This window comes from Tyto alba, unplaced genomic scaffold (assembly GCF_018691265.1).
Source record: "Tyto alba isolate M040663 unplaced genomic scaffold, T.alba_DEE_v4.0 Super-Scaffold_1000006, whole genome shotgun sequence".
NCBI lineage: Eukaryota > Metazoa > Chordata > Aves > Strigiformes > Tytonidae > Tyto > Tyto alba.
In genome coordinates this window covers 30,726,326-30,753,537 of record NW_024881272.1, presented here as the reverse complement: position 1 = coordinate 30,753,537, position 27,212 = coordinate 30,726,326, and the positions used below count along the sequence as shown (strand labels likewise).

Sequence of the window (27,212 nt, the reverse complement as noted above, 5' to 3'; positions counted from 1 at the left end):
TCTCTAGTAATTTGCAGTTTCCACCACAGTTTAAAATATCTACATCATTTTCAGGTTGATGATTTTTCCCAGTCATTTATCCCAAAAGCACATTATCCTACTTAATCTGGGTCATAATTGACATGGGAGTTGTGCATAAGCAAACACAGCCATAAGTTGTGTTTGAATGGACTATTAATGTCAGGGATTTAGTTACGTGCAGCAAAATAGATCAGAGGTTGGAATAAGTATAAATGTTCAAATAACTGACGAATACAAGGTCACTATCATGACTTGGACCCAGGAAACACTCTTGAACACTTAAGTGATCATGCTATTAGCTAACAGCTGCTTTTGGCTGTAACGAAGGCGTAAGGTTGAAAATTGTTGGCAAGAAGGCTGTTGGAATTGGATTTTATATACTGCAAATCAACAGGATATCTTTGCAAGTATAAAAGACATATGGAAAAGTCCACTGTTATCGCTGTACTTTGTTTTGTCTCCAGATGTTCTCCCTCCTGCCCCACTCTGGAGGCTGAAAGTGGAAAATGGTTTTTCATTGTTTTTAGTTGATGATGCCAACATCTGCCTTGGCATTTCCCTGGGGAATGACATTAGCACTGCTTTGAGTTACTGATTTATAATTTGTGTCTCATTAGATTTTAAAATTTTTTTTAAATAAAATATAATGTAATAGCATGAAGTTTCAACCGTGTTCAATTCTTTTGAGGGAGCAGGAGTGAAAATGAATCAAGGGAAACAGTTGGGTGACCATTGAACTGTCACAGCAACACTTATCAGCTGCCTTACTTTAAGGGGCTATAAATGAGGCATGAAAACATTGTTCTGAGCTGATCTTCTTCGTTGAAAGAAATAGTATTTGTGTGCTCAAACACACTCAAAGATCTCAATATGCTTGAAATAGCACTATTTTTTAATATGTGTTTATTCCATCATTGGGGGGAGGGGGAGGAGAACCAAATGAGTATCTTAATTTGGAAATACTCTTCATTGATCGTATATGCTTCTAGTTTTTCTCATAATGGTGGTGTAAAAATTTCAGTTCCATAGTTCTGAGCCTAGTTTTTCATCCACTTGTGTGTGTGTGTGTGTGTGTGTGAGACACTGGCAAAATTGACCCAAGTGTTGACTGCTGAAAAAGGTGCTTTTATTAGAAATTCAAAAGAAAATAGCTTTTTCCCCCAAAGCTTCTGTTCTTCTGCTTACCAAAAACCAGCTGCACAGAAGCAGATTTTATTAATTTTTCTGTGCCTAAATCTGACCTGTCAAATAAGAATGAGCTTTGGAGAAAATCTAGGCCAAATTTCTCAAATATAAGTGTCTAAGACTAGATTCTTCTCTGTTGTTCATTTATAACAGACTCTAGCTCTTTATTAATTTTTTTTTTTTACAATAGCTGGAAGGATGGGGCAGAATCTGTGACTAGAGCTCCTAGGTGGTAAAGTATAAACTTTAGCAACATCAGTCCATGTTTGAGCAAGTTTTCTGGTGGAATCTCTTTGGTCCGAGAAACTTCAAATTCTTTAAGATCTCACATTTTTCTTGCTTCTTTGTGCCTTGGATGTTGTTTGTTTGGTTACTTGTTTGGTTGCAATTATTTACAGTTCACTCCTGGTTTTTTGATATCCTAGCAGGGAATTCTACAGACAGCTGCAAAAATATATCTTTAATCAATTTGAGGAAGACTTACTGCCTAACTAACATATTTCTTCCCACTAAGACACAGTATAAACTCTTCTGCAGATACTTGGGGGGAAAAAGTCTTCCTGACAAAGTTGTCCTTTTTATGGATTGCTGTGTTGTCATTGTCATGTGGTCCAGGCCAGTCTAAGCTTTGTAATTTTTGTATATGGGCCCTTATGAGTACTGTGCTATCTTACCCCTGATTGCTTTTTTTATTAAGAAACATCTTGTGCCTTTTTTTAAGCTTCTCAAGGTGAGCCTGTGAGAGCCAACTTTGCTAGTTATGTTGTTTCTGTATATAAACAGAAAGAATAGAACAAGGAGACAGTAATTCTTGTGGGGGTTTTAGAGCAGCAATATTCTATAGGCAAATAATATAATTTGGTATTCCATCATTCAGATGTTAATAGTGTAAGTGTTGCTGATACGGTCAGATAAGTTGGTATACAAGGAAATAGTAGCATGTTTCTATTAGGGATTTGTCTGCAAAATGAAAAATTCTCAAGTGTATCGGGATTAAAACAACCTGTACAGATCAGAAGCTTTCAGATCCATGAGGTCTGATTCAGGCTTATCTCTTATTTCTGTAAACCTAATTTGTGTGCAAATTTCTTGCAGAAGGTTTTGTATGGCAGCAATTCCACTGTGAAATCATTTGAGGTAGTAAGGCCAAAAGGTTTTATTGAACTGGTACTTTTCTTCTAATTTTATTTAAATGTTTGCATATTTAGGTGTTGAGGTAGGAGTTAAATCTAATTTGCCACTTAATTGTGAGTATTTATTCATTTATTTTCCTTGCACTCATGTAAATTTCTGTGTTGCCCTTATGTCTTTTCAGGTCAGGATCGCAGTGAAGCCACTTTAATAAAGAGGTTTAAAGGCGACGGTGTCCGATACAAAGCAAAGCTGATTGGGATCGATGAGGTTTCTGCTGCACGAGGAGACAAGTTATGCCAAGACTCCATGATGAAGCTCAAGGTGCAGTGAAACTTAATGTTTAATATTATGGAGTCAAGGGGAGCAAATTTCAGGTTAAACTTCTACTCATTCTCCTTTAATGACACAGAGTCTCACGCTGGTTAATTATGTATTGAAATCAGTCAATTTTACATGAACTCCTGGCTGGTATTGCTTAAACCAGTTTAATTCTAATACATTATCTGTGAGTTCAGTAGTTATTCATGATTGACACCACTGCAATTTGTCCACAAATTACAAACAACGCATCTGCAAATTTAATAATTTTATTATGCAAAGGAGGAGGTAAACCACTATGAAGAAAAAAGGTATATCAGAACATTTTATATGACAGTGCTAATCAACTGCAGCCGTGCCTTTGACAGTTATCTCCTGTTGGGACAGGCAGGGAGGGGTGGGTGACAATGTGTGGTGTAGGTAGCCAGATACAGGGGCTAACTGGTGTCCTCACTGGAGGGAGAATGGCTTGCACCTGTAATGGCAGGATTGATGGGTTACAAAATCAGGGGTCAGTGCAGTGAGAGGACAGACCATGAGAAGATGAAGAGGAGTCCCCAGAGTTTTGGGAAAGAAATGGAGCAGTGACAAAAGCAGATTTGAGTAGACTGCAGACTTAGAGAGTAGACAGAGTCTGAATGCACTGGTGGTGTAGGAGGGTGGACTTCTGGAACATGCTAGACATCTCTCTCTGTCTCAGATTTTTCTTGCAACCCTCAAAGAGCATAAGAGCTCTCTTTAGGAAACATCCTTTATGTGGCCCTGGGAAATGCAGAAGAACTGAAGTGGTTGAGAAGGAAGGACAGGTTGTTTTTTCTCGAGTGCAGTGTTGGCCATTGGCTTCCCACCTGCACTGCAGGGTTACAAGCCAGATCAAGCAGTAAACCCTCCACATTTTTTTTTCCCCTTTTTTTCCTTCTAGTCCACACCCTAGCACACTGCCAGGAGAGTTGATGGATTTCCCATTACCTCTTTTTTTTTTAGGAGGAGAAATTGCTAAATAGTATCTTTTATGCTACCAACTGGGAGGGTTCCAGTCCTGAGGAACTTGGAGGAATAGGTGTTTATTTATGAAGAAACAGCAAAGGGTGACGCGCATCTTATTGTTCAACAATCTAAAAGCAAGATCTGGTAGATAATTTACAGATCAGTTACAAACATTTTTTGACAAGCAAAAACTAATCTGTTCTAAAAGGCGCACTGTTGATTTATCACATCTGCCACAATATTCCTGTCTAGTTTAATTGTATACTGAATATTTCTCATCATTTCATAGTTCCTAGAAGCAATCTGGGAGAGTTGTCACTGTTCTGCTGCACAAGCCTTTTTGTCTCTCTTCTCCATGGATTTCCATTTCCACATCTCCCAGATGCCTGATACCTGTTTGCAAAGTGGCAAGATTGATCTAAACAAGTGTTGTGAGATGACTAAAACTACTAAGGGAAGGCACCTTAGAAATTCATGTTTGTATGTAGGACAGCATAGCATGAAGTTGTGGGCTCTGGAAGCCTAGCATCTAACAACATGAGTTTTAAAGCCAGGCATAAAGTTTTGGGGTGATTTTTGACAAATGACTCCATTTTTTCTCTTTAATTTCCATGTCTGTGTAATGAGAACAGTGGCCTCATGAAGATCTTAAAACATAAGTTAGTGACTGTTAAAACGTTGAAATTGTAGAGCACTGGATGAAGGCTAAATATTTTAATTTATTTACTAGTATAATTGATTACATTTGGTCTTAGTACAGTGTTATTGGTCAGGGCAGGCTCTCAAGAAGGTAGAATTAGAAGTTGCTATTATAGTTATGCTGGGAGAGAGTAATACGTGAAATGCGTATCAGCAAGTTCATTTACGAAGTAAAAGCCTGAGAGAAGGAAAAAAACTAAGCCTCAATGCCAGTTTTTTTATAACAGAGGTGGTTTGATTTTGAGAAGAATGAGATTTTTATAAAAGATCAGTTTGCTTATTCCAGGTAAGTGTGCCCATTAAGTAAGCTAAAGTTGTTGGCATTTTTCTTCCTCCACTGCTTGTTGGCGTTTTTTTATTGGGGAAAAAAAAAAAAAAAAAAAAAAAAAAAAAGAAAACAGAATAGCTTATAGCTGGGAAAAGTGTGCTAGAAATGACCTTCAGCTTCCATGAAAACAAATTTCATGGAGGATTAGGTAATGCAGGGGTTGGAAGTGGCAGCACATTTGAAATGATGTCTGGGTAGCATAAAGAGATGTGATACCTTGAAAAAATGGAGGAAGCCAGAAGTAAGAGGGGACTGTTCCTGGAAAGCTGTTAAGTTTTCCTAGAGCAGTGGTGAACTGTCCACAAACAAATCTTTGTACTCTGCTCTGGCACCTAGAAGAGTAATGAAGCCAGCCAAACTGTTCTTTGTTTCAATAGGGAATTGTTGCTGCAGCTCGTTCGAAAGGAGAACATAAACAAAAAATCTTCTTAACAGTCTCCTTTGGGGGAATCAAAATCTTCGATGAAAAGACAGGGGTAAGTAAAATAATCATGTGATGGAAAAAAATTGAATCTTTCATGAATGTTTCTTTAAAAGCATTTCCTAGCTGGGCAGTAATATCTCACCAGTGTAAGCAAACATAAAGCGTCTGGGAAACTTTAGATAAAGGGTTATCATACATGAGAGCGAGCCATTAGGTGACTGAGGTGTAAAGTGTAGCATGGGGATGCAGTTTATTGTAAAGCCTTGTCCTGGATAGTCCTGCACAACCACTTACTTGAGCACAGAGATGCTCCTTACATGCATAAACACAGCTCTGAGTCCAGAAAGTGGTGAGAAGGGATTTGTTTTCCTTCTGCCAGATAAAGAATTGCTTCTTGGAAGTACCAGCCCACTGTTTGCAGAAGGCGTTAGCAGTCCATGGTGCAGCCTGGTGTCTGTGCCCACACGGGTTTTCCCATCCAGCCTGGGCCCAACTGCACCCATCCTCTGGATGCTGCTTAAGACTCCTCAGCAGTAGAGGTTAAGTGATTTTTGAGAGTCTAATGACAAGGGATTAGGATTAGAGGCTACAGTTGCCTTGGATTGAGCTCCTTGTGTCCCTGGAAGAAAACAAGCTGGAACAGGGAGCTGCAGATAACTCCAGGAGAATGAAGCTGGTTTTCCCCACTGATGCCTGAGATAAAGTGAGGAAAGGAAGAGCAGTGGGAGCTGGGGAGCTCCTGGGAGCAGCACTCATTTAGCTGGGATTGCCCTGAAGATGTCCTAGGGAAATCATAAGAATTTCCATCACGTCCATAATTCCACATGAATGCAGTTGTAGTCACCCTAATGCGATACACTCTTGTTAACAGCAGTGATAGTCTTCTGTGAGGTATGTGGTGACCATAAGAATCAGCTTTTGTATTGTCAGTGGTAGAAAAAAGTATATCTTGTATGGAATTGGAGGTAAAAGATACTGGAAAGTTTGAGGCTGCTGTTTGAGGCTGCCAAACAGCAACTCGTCCAGTAGCATCTAGTCAGGGAAGTTGCAGGAGACTTCCATGCCTTACACAGTTTTTGTCACAGCAATACCATGTTTGATATTTCTAAATTGCTCTGAAAGAAGAAAACTAAGCAAAACATTATACTACTTAGCTACAAAGTGACAACACGCAAACTGTTTTAATCGTAATTAAGTAGACTTTTACAGCAGTTTAAGCTCTGCCTTGAATTTTAAAAAGCTCTTGATTTAATCTTTTGAAAGATTAACTATTTAACATGATGCCAGAAATAAAACCCTACTGATGATAGATGAAATTATCTTGCCAGTTAATTTATATTATTAGAAAATCAATGTCATTGAGCTCACTGATACATAATACAAGTAGTTAGTAATGAAAAGCTCATTTGGAATGTGTTGTGTACAGCTTGTGTAAAGTATTCATACAAAAGCAGTGTTTAAGAGAACATTTCTGAGGTTACAGCCTCTGCTCAGAAGATAGAAAATGTCAGAATTAGGGCTGCCAGGGCAGTCATAGTTGGATCCTCTAACAAACAGGCATTAGGGTAGTACTTTACTATGCGATGATACACCTTTTTTTGGCCAGAGAATACCAGCTTCATTCGGTATACAGAACAGTGTAATACACCAAACACTATGGTAGTATTTTGTTTTCTTTTTCTTCAGTGTGCGGCCTACTTCCTTGACAAGCACTTTGCAAATTGCACTGAGGCCACAGTTCCTCTCCTAAGAACTAAAGCCTTTTCTTGGAAAAATAAAAAAGAAGAAAGAGAAAGACTAGTCCTTTTTGCACTTGTCTCTGAATGTTTCACAAACACTGGGTTTCTTTTCATAAAATAAAGAGGGAAAAGGGGATGAATTTTAGAAACAAAGGTGTGGTTTAGCCAAATTGCCTTTCCTGCAGCATCCTGCACACTCTCCTATCTGCAGCCAGTCAGGTGGGGATGTGAGAACAAATCTCCTTCATTTCATAACTTTGACACCCTATACTCTAAATCTGACATAACTATGTCATCCTTATAGTAACCCTGTCACTCACTCACTGAGGCTTAGACTGGAACTTTTAAATGCACCTTATAGATGTTTGCTGGAGTGATGAACAGGAGTTTTGAGTCGTCCTTCTTGAAACAGGACTGTGACAGAGGGATGTGGGGAGCTTTCAACATCAGTTTTGCATGTTGTTTTGAAAGCAAGAGAACTGTGCTTTCCATGCCAAGCTTTTGAAGCAGGGGTGCATGAACTCCTCTGCCAGTTCTTCACAGCCACCACCCCTTTGGCTTTTTCCCCAGCTTGGGTCTCTCCGTGTCCCGAAGTTTCACATCCTTGTCCTGCTCTTCTCATAGTCTCTCTCATCCAGCCTGTCTCTGCTTTGCCAACCTACAGCTGTCACCTCATTCCTGTTCCTGATGGCAGTCACATACAATCTCAACATCTGAAATACACTGGGTAGAGTCAGTAAGAGGTCATGGACAGACCCCAACAACATCTCTGGGCTCTCTGAACCTGCAGGAGCACTACTGAGGCAACATGCTTTCCAGAGCACGAGAGACAGATATTTAGGGGTGATGCACTGTCTCTCATCCATGCGGCTTTGGCTCGTCATGGTGTAATGCTAAGAGATGTCAGCTGTCGTAGCAGTAAATCATGCAGCCTGTGCAGTTTCACGTCGATGTCTGTGTGCTGAAGTCACCCCCTAAGAAAGCTGCAAGACTGCTATAACGTGGCACCTCCTGTAAGACAAAATAAGGACGATGCAATTAGGTGATGCAGAACACTGATAATCCCATTCTTGATTTAGAAGCAACTAGGAAAATCCCATAAAATGGCAAAAATGGGGATGTGCAATTGCTCAGCCTGGCTCCTTTGATGGGAAGGAAGCAAAAGGGTTTGCAAACACATTATGTTTTGCTCACACAGATTTTCTGATACCCATGTTAAATCTAAGAGTTTATAAAGTTTGAAGACTGATGTTCACATTCATACAACGGAAAAAATATGCCCTTAATAGGGAACAGCCTGGATAATCTTGCATTTGCTTTCTTCTCCTTTAACAGCCCTCCCTTTCCCCCACAATGCTTTCTTCCTTATTTGTGTTTCCATAATTTTGGAGTTCCCAAAAGGATGTTTTGGGCCACGGTGCTCAATTATTGTTTATTTGGAGAGGTTATTGGCCTCTCTAGAGAGATAACTTTTATCACTGGCTATTGCTACCATGTCTGCCACAATGACAGTCTGATGTGATAGAAAAGAGAAAAAATACTCTGAAAAAACGTAGGCTTCTGTATGTTTAGTATCTTGTAGGCTACTATTGGATTTTAATTTATCACAATAAAAAATCAATTTGTAGCTCAAAACTAGCAAATTTTTTAAAATTGACAGTGTCATAGCTGACTTCATACAGATGATTTAGGGGAATTGCTCCATAATTCATTACAGATGAAGGGCTGTAGTTGGGTTACTACTGAAAATGGTAAGCAAGGTATTTTCCCCTGTACTTTACAGCTCTCTTTAATATGTTCCAGACCCAGTATTCATCAAAAAAATATTGATTTTAATAATACTGTTATTTCAGCCATCAGGATTTCTGCCCTTTGAGTAAATTTATCCATGAAGGAGATTACGTTGAAGGTGGAATATCATTTGGGAAGAATTTATCTCACCAGGAAAAATACAAGAATGATTTGCTGTGAGTTTGAACTGTAGATGCAATACAATTTAGTTCATCTGTAGCACAGCAATAGAAATAATAACACTGCTCTCTTATATTTTATCATTCTATTCCATGGATTAATCTGAATAGGTGCCTCAATACCACTTTTCAAACACTTGTCAGTGTATTTAGAAAGTGGTAGGAAGTACCCTGCCTAGCAGAGTTCACCCTTCAAGCCTGTGGTTTGCAGTTACTGTTACATACAGTTGCTCATCTGCTGGAGGAGCCCACTCACATAGGCAGAACAACACAAACTGTTCTGCTGTTAAAGTCCCAACATTAGCTGTATATTCTCAAGTTGTTTTTAGCTTGACTAACAGGATGTTCTCCTGTTGTATGCCAAAAATTGTCATTAGACATGGGCTTTGACCCTATTTTTTCTTACAAATGTACCTTTCTTGTCTATTGTCATATGTTGGCCATCCATCCCACTTGCCTTCTCCAGAATATGTTTGCCAAATATGTACCTTACTTGAAGGAAATACATTTTTTTTAATTAACATAAAAAATCTACCACAATTATTACTAAACCCAGACTTTTTCCATCCGATGCCACTTCAGAGATTTCATGTCTGCATATTATATGAAAATAATTTTTGACCATTTGTTCTGTCATATTCCCCCTGAGCCTTGGTGACATCTCAAGATGTCATCTTTCAAACACACTACTGCATAAACTGAAATGTATTCTTCATTGGTAGACTTTCATGAGAAGAGTTCTGTATTTTCAAAAGCATGGTCTGTAGAAGGCAAAATGCAAATAGTTGCATTATGCTGTTTAATATTCTCCTTTTCAGGGTGGAACTTAGTGGTTAATATGTTACTTAGAAAGCAACAAAACCCGTAACTCTCAACATAGCGGCATATGCAAAATTTTTAAAGGACCATCATTGTTCATTAGCTATTTATGAGTATTATTTTGTTAATCACACACATCAGGCTATCTCCCTGTGATAGCTTAGTAATGCTTCATTAGATGTGCATGACTAATATGGTCGCCATAAAGAGGCTGTAATTGTCTCATTGTTTATTTATGTAACAATAAATCTTTGTTTACTGTAGCTTACTTTCCCCAAAATTATTTAAAAATAGTAATTAAATTCCATAAAATACTTGAGAAGGAAACCATTTTTTTCTGCATTCATGTAATGAGGTATACTTTTAAACTCATGCACTTTCTAATTCTAAAATCCTGTTGACTTAAATGGAAGACCCAGACACTGTGAAAGAGAAATATGATGAGAGGAAAAAATTAGTATTTAAGTAAAGCCAAATACTAATTTTTTCCTCTCATCATATTTCTCTTTACTTAAAGAATTATTTCTGTTAAAGTACAATTTTGTATCAGCTTGTGTATATGCAAGTTGCCAGAATATACTGCAATATATATCTCTATGAGCTATTGTTATAGAAGAAATATTTATCTAGACTCTACAGTTGTCCAAAAAGCATGGTAGACCAGTATCAATATCTTGTTTCTTAATGAGAAATACCCAAACAGATGGATTGTAACCCAGTTTATGAAGATGATAGCCATTTCACCAATTCTTCTAATTTTGTCCTATGCAGCACCCTAAAAGCGATTTTCATTTGCATTGTCTATTATATATTGGAGGGATTGGCTAGTCTTTCAGAGATGTTAACCCATGTCTTTATCAAAATACATTTTCTTCAGGCTGTCAGTATGAAATCCAGGAAGGAAAACTGTATATATAAATATATATATATAGTATATATATAGTATATTTTATATATATATTTATAAAATCTTTACTATCTATTCTCATTCTTCTTATCCATTCCTTACTCTAACCCTTATTATCTTTGAGGATTATGTGACTCTCATGCAGAGTAGGGTTTAGTTACCTGAGAAGGTGTTACTCACTGAATACCTCCCTGTTCATTAGAAGGGGGACCAGACCTTACCTGTAGCATTTTATAAAAAAATAAAATAATATGCCTTTTCTTGCTGGCCACAGAACTTGTGATTGTGCTTCTGCTTTAACTCTTAGTGATGTCCAAATAACACCCGTAGTGGGTGGTTATAATCCTGCTGGCCTCAGCTTGTTCCCTTCTGGTGAGATAATGTTATGGCTGTGATGTGATCCAGCCACTGTTTTCAGTGTCTACATCTTGACCATTTTCCTGACCTTTTGAACTCTCGCAACCTTATAATGCACAGATTTTTCAAAGTTGTTGCTAAGGCTTCTATAAAGTGTTTTCCAGCATGCTCTGAGATTTTCTCAGGTTTCTGCTAATAACCTCTGGATTTCCTGCTCTTCTCCACTTGATGTGAATGATAGTGTTAAGTATGCTGATAGATTGTGAACAGGACAGCTAAACTTGGCTGAAAGAAAATTTTAACAAGATTAAAATTCTCACTGTTGGCAGAAGACATCTCATTTAAAATGTACCAAAGGTACTTCTTGACTTTACTGGAAATCTGTTGGTTCTGGCATCTTTGACCAGAAATCGAGGTACGATTATGGATCTGTAGTTATTCCTTGAAGCACATGTGCTGGAGCAGATGAAATGTCAAACTGTCAAGTCTCTATCACTGAGCATCTCTGAATATTTAAAAATAGAAATAAAAGATGGAATTTATTTTATCTGCTCTTTACTCTGCAGCGAGCAGGAAAGATGTTGTGATTAGTTCATTGAATTTTTGTGTTTGTTAGAGAATGGTATTAGCTGGGAGATTGTTAGTGGTCCCTGCCTGGGGCTGGTTCAGCTCCAGGCCAGAAGCTCACAGAGGTGGGATTTATCTTCTTAATTTCTTTGAACCTGATCTTCACAAAGTTCCTGCTGGCCTCTTCACGGTTGATCTCAACTACAGCAGTTCATCAGCATTGTTAACTTATCACTTGATTTTGAATAAAGTCCATCGACCTGGCCCCCATGACTCTTGCCTATGGATTTTAACCCTGTGTTTCTAATTTTTTTCTCTCTCCTGCAGTTTTCATCTGGGATTTCATGGGTGCTCTCTCGCCTTGATCTCTTTTTCTTCCTGCTATGCTTTTTATCAGTTACTTCATTTGCAAACATAAATTTGGTTATTGTGTCAAACCAAATAATGCCAGCTCTGTCTCCTTCTGTTCAAATCTTGACCTGTCCCTCCAGTCCTTTCCTTACACCTTTAGCCAACAGTTCAAGTTTAATGTGGCTAAACTGGGCCTTTTAATCCTGACTCCCAAAGGTCTTTCTCTCCCTTTTCAGAGTGCTGAGCTAAATATCAGCATCATCTCTTATTCAGCCCTGTAAATTCAGTAACCTTTTTGATTCAGTGTTTTTTCAGATTGTCACACCCAGGGTAACTCCAGATCTTGCAGACTCTTCTTAACTGATCTGAAACACAGCATTTGTTGTCATGCTTACAGTTAAAACCCAGCCCTGCCTCTCTTCATCTTGTGTCTCAGTTGTTATTCTTTTCTTTTGTCCTGGACAAATGTGACTTTTATTTTTTAAATCCATCGCGACTGCCAAGATTGCTGTTTCAGCTTATTCTTTTGATCATGTCACACTTTTCTTCACATTCCTACACTGAATCGCCTTTCTCTACTTTATCAGCCCACTGCCTGACTTTTTTTTTTTTCCCAGGCTCTTCATAGCTGCCTTTACTCTTCATCCACTTTCAAGAAGTCATTCCACAGTACCAACTTTCATCATTCACTTACTCATTTTCCAAATAAATGTCTCCCAGCCTTCTCCCATCCTGCCCATCATGCTTTGGAGGAATGCTTCACACATATTCATGCAGTACCCCCTTATTTTTTCTTGAAATCGCTCCTTAAAACACTCTCATGCTAGAAACTTGTTAAACATCATGGTGCTGAGACTGCTGGTAGCCTGTGATCACAGCCTGTCATGCAGAGCTGTGATGCCTCTTGTAGTCACCCTGTTGTCATTTGCCTGGGGTGAGGACAGCCCATGTAGTAGACCCAGCCCATGGAATCGTTCTTCTGGCTGGCTGTCGGTTCTGGTGTGACCTTGCAGAGGTGTGGCTTGGGGAATGGTTGCACAGGTCAAATCAACCGTGCCTTCTACCCTGTCAGCCTGACATTTCAGGGCTAAACTGCCCGCAGCGTAATCCTCTGGGAGCAGGGGGCAGAGGAGTGATGGAGAGCATCTGCCACAGCAGAGAGTCAAGGACTTCTCCATGCCTGAGGGTTTGTGAGGGGGAGCTACTGCAGGTCTGCATCTCGGAGAAGTCCCAGTGGGCATCTGGCCCTTAGCACTCAAAGGCTGGAATTAAAGTGTAAACTCTCTGGGATTACCTTTTAATTCCGTTTTTTAATCTGAATTATTTGTTTATAGGAACTTTTTGTAAGAAATGTCGAGCCTTGGAACATGCTGAGGACTTCTAGGACTGCAGTGATAAAAATATCATGTAATAACTGTAAAGAGCATGCTGAAAAACAGCAAAGTCACATTTTGCATGTACATTTAAAAACAGTGACATCAGTGCCTTTCTTATGCATTACAGGAATTGTATATGTTGTCTGCAGCTTCTGCCTGCAAAAGATCTCTCTGGCCAACTGGGAGTCTTGCTCTGTTGCTTGATAGTTTCCGATCTTTCTACTTGTAAATATGAATAGTAAGGCATGGCATTTACTGTTCTACAGGCAATAAATATATATAATTAGAATATGGCAGAGTAGGGGACTTAAAAACCCTGTGTATTACTTATTATTATAAGGTATTTATAGTCTTCTGATATTTCAAAAGGGAAAGAATAACACATTTCATAAATAACATTTGACAGTAAGCAAAATGTAAATGTCAGAAGAACCTACTTCCATAATTACATCCCTTATTGACTATTGTAATTCATTTCTTATTGGCCTTCCAAAATGTGCCCTAGACAGTTTGGATGGTTCAGAGTGCTCCACAGGGATTTTTAATAGCCACAAACTCACAGAGTTACATTTTATAGATGCCCAGTTTGCTGTATGAAGATTGTGAAAGCCTTATGTATTATGATAATTTTGTCACTGTGAAAAAAAAGAAGCCAAAAGGCAAAACTCAGGTGTGATTTTGCACATTGTGAAGTCTGAGGTTTTGGGGATCTAGAGCTTTGGTTTGAACCTTATGTCTTTCCTCCTAACACTTGGTATACAGAGGAAGGCTGAAATTTCTCTCCTTCCCCTCATCTGGAAATGCTCTGATCTACATCTGAGTTCAGCCTTCTTGTAGTGAGTATCTATAGGAACTGCCTTGTGATATTTCTGACACTACTTGGCATAAAGATAAAATAAAGCTTTTCCAGACATTTTATCCAAACTGAAATAATGTGTGGGACTTTGCTCTAGTTGTATTTTTCAAAGTGAAAAGGCTAAAAAGTTGATTGCTTCCAAAAAGGGAGAAAATCAGATTTTATGACTTCAGTGATGATCTCATTTGGTTGTATATGGCCTCCTGTTGTTTAATCTAAGCACCCCAGAAGGGATTTAAGAAAGGAAGGTACTGCTACATGCATTTTGTGTTATGATATGGGGAACGTCACTATACTGGCATATTCCCAATTACCATTGGCCTCCATTGCATATGGCTGTTGTAGTTAAAATTACTATGTAAACACTTCTGATTTTGTCTAATTTTAACGTTTGGTATGCTTAAACAGAATTGGGAGTGAGTTTTACTAAAAAGTTGAAAGTTGTCTTTTGGTTATAAAAATGTTCGATGTTCTACATCCTGTTATATGGTGGAGTTACACTGCATCCCTCCAGTGAGGTGTTGTCCCATGACAGAAAACTCAAAATATTGAGTTACATTGGGGGTTTTTGCCTATAATCGCTACCCTTCTGTGATTCAAAAAAATAAATTAGGATCTGAAAGCTGCATTGTAGTCCCACTGACTCCAGCTGTGATTTTGCCTTCGTCAAAGAGCACCCAAAATAGAGAGTTGCTTGGGGCGGGGGAGTTATTTGCAAGTACTGATATTTTTAAGCCAGGTTAATGCATTAACTTGAAAAATGAAAGAAAAAACACTAGAAAAAAAAAATCAGGCCCATTTTCAGCACATGCAGAATTATAATGGCTGGATTTCAAACTGCTCGGGAAAGGATTTAGCAAGAGGAATGCTGGCATAATAATAGCGCAGGCAGCTGAGATGCACTGAAACCTCCCTGGAGAGCAGTGGGGGACCTGCAGCGAGTGCCAAAACAGAAAGTTACTTCCCCCTTTGAAATCTCCTGTTCCTTCCTCTTAGAGATGGCTGGGAAGCATTATGCCCCAGGTGTGCTGGTGATTTTCCTTCCTATTCAGTCCATTTTCTCTGGGAGGCTGCTCTGCAATTTTCTTTTTTGCCCTGATAATAGCAATACTACCGACGATGGTTCTGAATTTCTGTGCTAACTTGTAGGCTGTTTAACCTCTGCTATTGCTGGGGTCAGGTGGAAGGGAGACAGATGACCTTCACTGTCAATGTAATGGGAGATGGAAACTACAGGAAGGTTTACTTTTAAAGTTACCTGGAGTTTGTGAGATTATTGTAACAGATCTCTATTGGCAATAAAATCAGTGGATGATGTTCTGCCCTCAGGAACACGTTTGTGTTTACAGGGAACTTGGCAAGAATTTTGTTCAATCTGATAGTCTGGAGGATGAGTAAATGCCTTGTATTCCAGTTAGTGTATGTAATAAGTGGCCCGGTGGAAGGAAAAGAGGAGGAAAGACAGTGGTTACCACTGGATGCTTTTATTTGTCAACAGTTATCAAACACAAATACCTGCTTTTATCCCAGTCTTTCAGATGATTAAGTAATAAATTTCAGATACCAGTAGATCTTTGCATAACATATAAGTAACTGTTCATAAAAGTTGTCTTCCTAAATGGGATAATTGTACTCATGACCTTTCTGGTTTATGCACTGTATGCTCAGCATGCAGACAGCCATGTGTTGCAGAGCCTGAGGGCTGGAACAGCATCTCTCCTTGTGCTACCCAGCACTTGGTGGTAATCATGGAATTGCAACAGTGCCTAACGTGTCCCTAATTTGTAGCACTCATCTAGAAAAAGCAGCATTTGAGGGACTTTACCTATCCCTACTGTTAATACTTTTAGAATCCTTTGTGGTTCCCATCCTAATTCAGCATCATTATACTCCCAGCGAAACAAGCAGCAACATTCCTGCCAACTTTAAAGGGAGCTTTGTGAAATAGGTGAGGCAGAGCACTAGTTAATTTGAGTGCGTTGACATTTAAAGCAAATGAGAAGTCTGGGTATCTGAAAATATTGCATATGGCTCCTAGCCTCTGCTCTGCATAGCTCTGAGGGGTTTTTTTTTCTTTTTAGGTAGTGAAAATATGGATCTGAATGCTTTTTTTTTTTTATTGTGTCCTTGCGTTTAAAAAGGCTGAGTGTTTGTAGAAGGTTTTATAGCCTTCTGGGATCTCTAATTAGCCAAATGCTCTCCTGTGAATGATAGAGGAATTTGGAAGTATTTTAAAGTGTAAAGCATGTGGGAGTGTAACCTGTACATGCATAAGGCTTAGTACTGAGCAGTGCTGAGAGTAAAGTAATGGAGAAGTTCAGTTTTGATTAAGAGAAGAGAAATAGAAGACATGCTGTGCACAGAAGTTGTAAAGGGTGGGGGAGAACTAAAGGAATAAGTGATAGAAAACAAGCGAGCATCCATGCATCGAAGCTATGAAAGGCTCTACTGCCTGCATTTAAGTAAAAGGTAAGGGCAGCACTGCCTGACACTTCCTCTGAAAGGCAGACACTGTGTGACACCCACTGCCAGGACAGAAAAGCAAGGCAGGGAGAGAGAAAAGCAAATGTAGTTGATCTGTGCTGTCTGCTGGGCCTCCTCTGCATGGGGACTGTTTAATCAAAGTTTGCTTTTGAAGATTTCAACTAGCAGAAGAGTAAAACTAGATATTCAGCCTGCTTTACATGAAAATGAGCGGGGAAGAGACAACTCTGGGCATTACAATGTGCAAATGGGAGCTTTAGGGCTCCCTTTTGGAAGGTACCAGTACAGAACTTACAAATATTCTCCATTGCCTGAGTTTAAATGTAGGATTGTTTTAACAGGGTGTGCCAAGCACCTACTAAGTGCAGCTCCAGAAATTCCTGCCCTGGGATAATGCAGGGGAGGAAAAAAAACAAAATTGAGTCAAAAATTACCTGCAAACTGGTTGTTCTTTTTTAGAGTCTCTTTGAGGTTTGTCTTTGACATTTTATTTTATTCTTATCTTTGGGCTCAAGTACTGCACATACTCATTGTATTACTGCAGATGCTTTATATTCTAGATTAAGTCTTTGTTGTGGGCCCTGAACAATTGAAGGAGTGGCACATTTATGGGTTTATCTGAAGTTTGTTTATACATGCAACTAACTCAAAGGAAACGTTTTCCTTTCTTCTTCTGTAGGAAGACTGAAAATAAATGACATATTTATTATGACCAGGATAGGTAGTTAATGACACTGTTTCTGAACTGTAGAGGTCATGACTCTCATCTTTTGCTAACCTGGAGGTGCACTGAGTCCATCAACAGCCTTCAGGCACCTTCAGCACACACGCTGTTATAATGCTTTATGATTGTACACCTCCCTTTATGGAATAATCTGAGAACTTGCAGTACAGATAGAGGTTGTTCTTTAGTATTTTCAAAAAGTCTACCATAGCCTCACAGGCCAGTTCTGCATTGGGAAGAATTTCCAGCAGCTCGGGCATCTCTGCTGGGAGCCAGGAGGATTTCTCATGATAATGAATTTCAGCAAAAATTGTAGTAGAGAAAGGTGGCCCCAAGATTAAAAGCTTAACTGTTTGTGGTATGGAAGGGAAGTTCAAGAGTTTCTCATTAGCAAACTGATGTCTGTAGTAGGAGACATTTTGGGATGTCTCTTTTAGCTGGCAATGTATATGTATATGTTGGCCACTAGAAAACTAAGCCATTAGAGATGAAGAGCTGGGCTGAGTGGATTTTGTCCAATTCTTTACTGTGCCACTTGAAACCAGTCTATCATTGTGGAACTCAGCATTTCTTGCTTGTACGCTTTGATTTATTTCTGATTATAAAACACTTTTGTATTTGAAAGATATAAAACATGGGGACATGTGAACTTCTCAACTTTTTTGCTTTCATTTTCAATTGGCTTATGAACAAACTGCTTATGCACAGTTTGTGAATTTAGAGAGGCCTTTTCTGTTCTTACTCTTCTCTGTACATGTTCTCTCAGCCCCCTTTAAAGTCTTATTAAATTGGTATGAGTATCTGGGACACAGATAGATAAGTATAAAATAAATCCCTCTTGTCCATTTTCCTGTATTCCAGAGAAGTTTGTAATGTTATGGAAGTAGATTTATGTTTAAAGAGAGTTGCTGTTTGATGACTATCCAGTGCAACTTAAATTTTAGTATTGCCAGCATGAGCGGGATTTTTGTGATCTTTGCAAGCTCTGCTTTATAGGGTTTGCATGACAAATCAAGAGAATCGGAGGCTGGTTTTCACTGATGAGCATTTCAAATCACAGGCTGCAAGAAGAGGGTGGGTCATAATGCTTGCTGAATCTGAAGCGGTTAAGATCTGAGGCAGTTAAAGCTAAAAAATTACCTCCAAAGCTTCTAGGAGTTGTATGAAGGCATTTCTTGTGCTGTTTATGTAAATAAAAAGCATTTCTGGAGGTGAAGACTATTGGTGTAAAGGAACAAAAAGACCTTGTAAAAGTAAAAACTTCTCAGAAGTCATTCACAAGCTATAAAAATGAATGCAATAAAAGTATGGAGGGGTTCAGTGGTACTGTAACAAACTGTCTAATTACTGAATATTGTGCTCCCTCAAATTCAAGATTTAATCAATAAGAGTCTTACAAACTTCAGAATGTATCAGGAAAAATTACAAGGCATGGTCAGAGGTGCTATACTTAGGCTGTATGCGAGCTTTGGCTTCAGAGTAGGGGGCAATATTGGCATTTTTATGGCTGTTTTGATCTACTGACCATTTTGCAGAAGGTGATGAGGTAGAGGCTAAGAGGGAGTACACTCGAACAGATGTGTTACAGCCCTGGAAACCCAGCAGTGGCCACTAGGCAGCTGCCATCACAAAGAATAAAATAATATTCCTATACACATGTATTTTGTGACTTGTGCACCACACTGAAATAGTAAAATGGCAAGGCAAAACTGTGCATTGTAGTCTATAGGTGGTTCCATACAGTTGCATTACTGAGCTGATTGTGGCCTAGGGGGCCATTGACTACAGTAACAAGGATCAGGTTTGCTGCTTCTTGGTATTGCTGTGCAAATCCTTCTTTATTTTAACCATCCTGATAAAACAATGACTGTGTCTGATGCAGAAACAGTAAGAAAATAGTGCAAGACTCCTGGGACGTCCAGCATCACAGCTTTAGTGTGGCACATTTATTTTTCCAAAGCTCTTTCAAAATGTTTACTTGCCCTTTAGTATTTTCTTTGTGATGGAACAGTATTTGCAAGTACATATTTAAAATATAACTTGGGATTAGTAGTAATTGGACAAGAGTTTTAGATTTAGCTAGCTACTTTTGCTGCTGCTACAATAAAAAAATTGAAAAGCCTTTGAAGTGAAGGTATGAAATTAGCCGTGTGGGCATTCCAGTTTTGTTTTGTTCCTTTCCAAATTTATATATCTAGCAAATGGATCTTTTGCATGAGCAGCGTAGCATTTGCCTCCAAAGACAATGCACAGTAACTAAATTCGTATCTGGTCTTTGTCAGACATTATTACAAATTATGAGAGCCAGACATTAGTTTATTACCTTAGTGGTGTTCTCTTTTACAAATTAGGTTCTTGGAACATCCAGCTAGCTCGATACCATAGATATCGTTCATCACAATTAGGCTGCTGTGCTGGCAAAGTTAAGTCCTGCTAACTTAATTGACGCCTGGTGTGTGCTGGAGGTCTGGGGTGAGGACAACACCAGGCCAGTCAAAAGCACCAGTGCAGGTGCCTGTCGCAGGAGGCACAAACAAGGACACTCAAGGATGCTCCCTTAAGAATTTGCTGCTCTCACTGCCCAGGTAAGATACAGGCAGTAGCTGGATACTTTTTTCATCAAACAAAGGAAATGGAAAGGATTAATTCTGATTTTAGCTGAGGTTGAAGTACCCTTTTAAGCTATCATCCCAAGTTAACCAAACAGGCTCCTACCTGGGGTACTTTCACTAAGTGCTTGTCTTTGTATAGGATAAAGTGGAGTGTACAGATTGAGCTTAGTCTAGCACTTCACTTGAAGACGTGCTTATCCTTACATGTACAATTATGCTCACTGACTTTTGTCCTCCCTGACTCAGCTGCACGTTGCCATGTAAGCTTGAGAAGTCACACAATCTGTTTTTCGCTTCAGTCTCCTCGATTGCAAGAAGAGAATGGTTTTTAAGGGTTTATTATTATTATTGTTATTAAGAGGAAACTAAATTCACACATGTTTTGGGTGCTTTGCTATGTCACAGCCAGACTGCTGATGCCCTGGACGGACTTGAGTCTGTGATAACTGGGGCTAAATATGTCTTGATTCTTTTCTTTATCAGCACCCTATTTTATGTGCCCCTTTGTGTTACATAGACCAAGCTTTGATCTGCATATAATCTGAAAGTGTGCTTTTTGTGCCAAGTGTTTTTTATTGCAAAGCTTGTACACTGAAACACTTTTTAGAAGTTGACACTTGGAAAAGTCTTCCTTAGATGATTGTCTGCAAAATCAGTATGTATGGAAGAAGCACCAAGATTAGATAGGTTTTTCTTCTCATTGTGAAGACATGCTTAAAGGCTGCCGTCTGAGAAGTTCCTTCAGGCTTGGAGGACACTCCAGAGGTTACATTTTCCTTTTCTGCTCCTGTTCTTGTTTTGGATGGTTTGTTTTTGTTTTGTTTTTTTTTTTTTTTTTTGGTTTGGTTTGTTTTTTTGTTGTTGTTGTTTTTTGTTTTTTTCAGACGGAAATTCCATAACCTGTTGCTCAGCCCAAACTCCATGAGTGGCTTTCAGTCACAAAGATTCAGGGCTGGACCATTCATTTTGGCTGTGTAGTATGTAGCACGTGTTCAGTCTCCCTCAGCAGAAGGGTTCAGTTCTCACTCCATAGCAGTGTGTTCAGTTTAAACTATTTTATGATTAAAATTGATCTTCTTGGCCAGTGCCTGGAAATGCCTCACAATACTGAAATCTTCATAACCACAAGATATTTCTAGTGGGTTCTGCTTTTCAAGTGTTCATATGTGACATTCATTTTCTGCAGGCTGAATTGAAATGTTACTTTGTTCCAGGACTGCTTGCTCTGCTAGTAGGAATTCAGTATTTTGAGAGCTTAAACTGTACTGTTCTTTTCCTTTTCTAGATCAAACTAGATGAAATTTTCCACTTGTTGTAGTAGATATTTATATAACAGATTTTTTTGGTCTATCAAGTGTTTACCCACACTAGCCACTACCCTATTTAAGCCAAATCACTGTGATCTATCATATATTATTTTTTCTGCTATACTCTCCCCATGGCCATGCGATTGGAGTACCCATCACGGTAGGCAAGGACTGTCAGATTCAAAATACGGTGTTTCCCATTTGCCTTTTGTTTAGACATATAGTTTCTAAAGCTGTTTTCTTGCAGGTGCTATTTTCCCTCAGACATCCCCCTTTGTATTACGTGGCCTGGGTGAACTGCTCCCCTCTTGCCTTTCTGACCAACTGGAGCAAAATCCAAACAATTTTTCGTATTGGTCATTTAACCCCAGCAGGCAACTAAGCCCCATGGAGCCACTCGCTCACTCCCTCCCCCCGACACCCTGGTGGGATGGGGGAGAGTCGGAAGGGTAAAAATGAGAAAACTCCCAGCTCTTTGTGCCCCCCCAGCTACTCACTGGTGGGGCGGGGTGAGGAGCAGAAGAGGCCTTGGCTCTGTGTGAGCCCCGCTCAGCGACAGCTAAAACATCCCTGTGCTATCAACATTGTTCCCAGCACAAATCCAAACCATAGCCCCATAGTAGCTACTGTGAAGGAAATTAACTCTACCCCAGCCAAAACCAGCATATGTATTCATCTTTGGAAAACGGGCCAAAATAATAGGAAAGAAAAAGGATAAGGAAAAGCATCTGTCCAGTTGAGGCAGAGGAGACTGCAGCAGTAACAGGATGATTTGCAGCCGCCTGTCACTAATTGAGAGATCCGTGATAAATTCACAAGGTGTGTTGCAAAGCCTTATCAGGTTGGATTTAGCTGCCTCTGACAGCAACCTGCAAGTTCTGTCTCTTCTTTTAAACTTTAGCAGCACCCACAATGCCAGTGAAATGTTTTTATACTGTGCTGAGCGCTCAGTTCCCGCCAGGGAGGTGGGGAAGGGCTGTGGGTGGGTGCACTGCCAGCACTGGGGGAGCAATTGGATTTTGGGGTGGATGAGCTATGTTACCACCCCTGCTCTCGATTGCCCGGTGCTGTGTCCAGTCATAATTTGCAGGAAGTTTGGAGTCGTTGGTAACTGTAGCTCTGAAACACACCCAGCTGTCTCCTCTTTGCTGTTTCACATTAAACTGACAATTTTTGCAGTGGTTAGGGGAAGGCTTGTTGTGCTTCCCCCATCTGCTCCTCCACGGCGTATCTCAGTAGTCTGATGTCTTGCCACCCCATCTGTGACCTAAATAGTAAGTTCCAGAAAACAACACAGGAAAGTTTGTGGTGCACATATTTTTTACTGGTTCATTTTCCATTTCACTGACACTTGAGTTTGTTGACTTTTTCCCCAAATTGTCAGTCCCACTGAAACACGCTTGTCCCTGGGGGGAAAGGAAGTTAAAAGGTTCACAACTGCTTAACAGGTATCTATGCACCATTAATGGGTACCAGGGAAAACTCCATACCAGCAAGGGTTTTTTGGGGGGTTTGAGTGCAGGTTTTTTAGTTGACAGGGGACTGGTCTCCATCCTTACCTGGAAGTTATAAATGTAGACAGGTCTGGGATTTTAATCTGCAGCTATAGAGAGTTTAGGTGTTTCACATCTGCTCCTTAAGCGTGTAATTGGACTGTGGGGCATTTATGATGGAGATGAGCAGCTCCAGACCATCTCTGCTAAGTGCTTTTTGACGAAACAGCAGAGGAGCATTGCAGCACAAGCACAGACAGCTAGAGAGATGCTTGTGCCCAGTTGTTGTCCCCGTGATCCCTGCAAATCTCACCTAAAACAAACAGGAATTGCAAGGAAATGGCCATAGATTATTTGATGACGTGCCATGGTATGCACATCTTGAGCACCGTTAAGGAACCCAGCAGCCTCCTAGGTGTAGTGGAGGAGCTGGCTGCACATCTGTACCACTCCAGCGTTTCTTGCAGCAATGAGATGAAGTTCATCTTAGAAACACTCACGTGTTTTACAAATCATTGTTTCCACTTAATGCATTGCAGTAAATAATGGTCAGTGTACTATTGCACTTCTGGCTTGTTAAGCTTGCTGTTAAGGCATTGCCATAATTTTCCACGTTAGGTTCAGTTTCTATGATTTGTTCAGTGGTCTTCCTAAACATATAGGGCCTGATTTCCTAACATGCCACTGAGCAATCACAGCATCAGTTGGAATACAGGGGACTTGCAGGTAGACAGCAGCGCGACGGGAAACTATAGTCCATACAGTTATTTTATTATGAATCCATTAAAGATTTTGCAGTTTGGTGAGTAACTTTGATGTTTGGGGAGCTTTAGGTGACACGCAAAATGGATTACTGCTTATTCAAATGTGATAGAAGTAAATAGACAGGAATAGAAATGCAGAGGATGCTTGGGCTGCATCTGTCACCCACACCCCAGTATCAGTAGCATGGAAATTGTAACAGTGGAGCTGTCAGCTGATGCTGCTGATCTGAAAACAGGCTCACCATTTAGTTATTCGAGGTGAAAGGCTGTGCAACTTAAATCCCTGTGAAACTTGTCCTTATGGATATAATATTGTATGGTACATGCTTCCTGCTTTCGGTGGGGCAGCTTTTATAGGAGGCTTTGCAGCTTGCAGGGTATTTTTTGTTGTGGCTCTTAACTCTGTGCCCCAGGCTCCACTAAATAGACAACCTCATTAAAAGAGAAATAGCGATAGTAAAGCAGTGACTTTCTCATGCCATCTAACTCACATATTTGACATGATTGCTGGACCCTCCAAGTACTTAATTGATTGACTTAATTGATTTAGTGGCACTGGAGGCTACAGCATGGAAATAAAGGGGCAAGATGAGGATAAGGGGTGAAAAAATTTATGATAGGTGCCAAGCAGCCTGAGGGAAATTAGAAATGCTACAGATCTCAGAGGCAGCTAAATCAATTCAATGTGATGTACAAGGAGCAACCTGGGGGAAGAGGAGAAGCGTGGGATAGAATGGAGAAAAGGAGAGAAAATAATGGCTAGCGGGAGAGACCAGAGTAAACTTAACAGGAAGAGGGAAGACAGCAGCCTTGGTGGAGGTGAGTATTTTGGACTTCTTTAACACCAGGAAAAAGCTTTCTAGTGTATGAATAAAATATAGTTATGACATCATGTTTAGCCTAAAAAGAAGGACTCTTGCATCACAAGATTGTCTTAGTTTACCCAGTTTGAGACATTATCTGTTGTTCCACTTAAAATCCTTGACATTTCTATCTGTGCAATATCTAATTGACAGTATTGAACCATAGTACAAATTATGTCTTCTCTATAATTTGTTCTGTTGTACTGCAGCCCTCCAAAACAATTTGATACCTCACTTATGAATTGGTAAATGGCTTGTAGTAGCGCTTAGCAAAGATGCAGTAAAAACATCAAATAGTGTGTAATGGAATCCATCAGCATGGGTATACAGGGCTGTCATAAACATCCCTGAGTTATGAAATAATTCTTTTATGTGCTTCTGACCTAATAGAGACAGGATTAAGTCATGGTAAAGCCTTGAAGGTATTTGAAAAAAAAGAAAAAAAAAAAAGCTGGGGAGAAAGAGGGGCAGATCAGCTTATTAATATTAACTGTTGAGCACTGACCAGCAGCTCAGCTGTAAGCAATTTCCCGTGGCTTTGGTTTCATTTCCTTTTGGAACTGTTCATATCAAGTATCGAGGGGGTGGCTACCTGTGAGCAGTTACAAACTGAGGCATAAAAATGACATTTCTATTGGTTGCTCTCATTTTGCGGGACAGATTATTCTGTGTGAATGCATCAGATGCAAATCTAATCAAAACATGCGAAGAGCTTGTATTTATAGGTAGCCTCAATTGTAAGTCTCTGTTGAGTGGCTGGATGAGATGGAGTTTCTCCTCATGCTGTCCCTTCTGCCGTCCTTCAGTGCACATCTCACTGCTGTGAAGGGCTGTGTGGGGTACTGGGCAGGCTGCATCATTAAAACAAAGATTTACAGAAAGGACGCAGTTCTGATCTTGCATTTTATGGTGGTAAATCTCTACCGACTGCACCAGGAGTCTCATTTCTGCTTTGCAAGAGCAAAGAATCAGGCACTTGTTAAATAGTATTTGGAATAGACTATTGGAATATGTAGAAAGGACACATTAGATGTGTCCAGGGCTGTGAAAACGTGGGTCTGAAGGAGTGTTTATATCTACATTTGAGTACAGGTGTGTGTATGCAACATTGCACTTCATGTGCATGTTCCAATTCAGAATCCCTCAAACAAATGAAAAACTCTTGCTAAATGCTCTGTACAGTAAAATATGTAAAAGCATAATGTTGCAGTCACCTTTACTTAATTTGTACCGCTATTGATGCAGTATGTAAAATATCATAACCATTAAAAATGTAATGATTTTCGAACAGTTAATGAGGGTTCCCAAATAAATCGGAGTGTTTCCATCTGCTGTCTTACATTGTGGGTGATAGTTTTCCATGGTAGAATGATCTTCAAATTTAATTCCATGAGGAAGGAATCTGATCACAGTTTAATTTCAGTGCAAAACGCTGTCTCGCAATCAATAAAGCAATGTCAAAGAACTTTGATTTAATAGGAGCCAGAGATAACGTTCCCTGTCATATGCAGAATAGAGAGATGGGAACATTTCATTTCGTTGTAAAATATAGCATGCAACTTGGTTTTCAGAAAAACCTAATAAATCAATATCCCTGTATTATCTAAGTAAGATCCCATCATTAATTTTAAACGCTTAACACATTGGGAGAGTCTGAAGTGCACCTTCAGCTTAGCCACGTTCAGCCTGAAGTCAATGGCAACACTTCCATTTTCTCAAGAGCAAGCAATCTTTGATCTTGGGAAGTTAAGAGTCATTTACTGTGAAATGAAAATGAAACATGTCCAGTCTTTTGTTTTATATGTAGTCATCCATCTCCTGCGTGCTGCCTCTCCTTTTAAATTTCAATTGGTGTTCTACAGAAGTCTCATTGCTTGTCACTTGCCCTGTACGCGCTCAGCCTTTTTGCTTCTACACGCACATCCTCTCTGTTTTTGAATTTTAAAATGTTGTGGGTTTTTTTTTTCTTTAACTCTAAAAATAACTGGTTGTTTAGAGATTGCCTGGATACCATGCTGATTTTCAAAATGTGCTTTTCTCAAAAGCAGCAGGAAGCTGGACCTCAGAAGAATTCTTTGTGAGGCTTTGCCTGCTCTCAGAAATAGCTTTATCCCTAGATGATATAAGAGCAGGTCAATATATCAGAAGGTAGAAAATCAAACTAACAGATTGCTTTAGATAAACTTTCAAGGACATTATTCTAAGTAGAAATACTTAAGTAGTATTCTGGTAATAAAAGACTATTTAGGCTGAAGTGAGAAAGATTCTCGCACTCCAAGACATGCCTAAGAGGGTCTCAGATTCATTCACGTCCTGGATCTGGGGAGAGTTTTACTCATACATTTAAAACAAAATTGAGTCCTTTTATTATTACAGTTAACAAAGTGGGATTTAAAATAAAATGTGAACTTTTGCATTTAGCATTGATTTCAAGTTGAATAATTGCATTTCCTTTAATTTTCTGGGAAAAAATAAATTTTTGGAGTTCTGTTACTGCTTTAAATGAAATATCGCTTGCTAGCTGATGTTGGGTGTTGCAGAGATAAAGTAAGTCTGGTGCTGATTCTTAGAGAGATTGGGGATCTTGGCTTTAGCTCTGCAGCCCCTGCAGATCAGTCTGTCCCCAGTCACCCTGTATGAAGCTATAGGTAGCTGCTGCTGCTTCTTTTACATACCTACAAATATTGATTCTGTACTTTGGATGCTGTGTAGGTAGTTACTAGGTAACCTGATATTTTCTATTGAATTAAATCTCACCAAAAGATGCCAAGAAGAGTCTTCTATTGAAGCTTTCAGTCAAATGATTAAAGCAAGTCAAGTTTGGCTACATTTTGAAAAGAGAATAGGCTTGAAGAGTTCAGATGTTAATTGATTTTGACACCAGGATATTCTCCTTTCTTTAATTCCTTAGGTGTATTGAGATCCAG

The 27,212-nt window shown here is 39.5% G+C and overlaps 1 protein-coding gene across 12 annotated transcripts in view; it reads left to right on the top strand.

Annotated features, from left to right (window-relative positions):
* The window catches only part of DAB1 (DAB adaptor protein 1), a 470,931-nt gene that overhangs the window by 401,946 nt on the left and 41,773 nt on the right, over nucleotides 1-27,212 (top strand). For all 12 annotated transcript variants that reach the window (XM_033008814.2, XM_042785080.1, XM_042785108.1 and 9 more), the window contains 2 exons: nucleotides 2,522-2,661; nucleotides 5,050-5,148. In XM_033008814.2, the coding sequence (XP_032864705.1) occupies nucleotides 2,522-2,661; nucleotides 5,050-5,148 (239 nt within the window). The remainder of the gene's footprint in view (nucleotides 1-2,521; nucleotides 2,662-5,049; nucleotides 5,149-27,212) is intronic.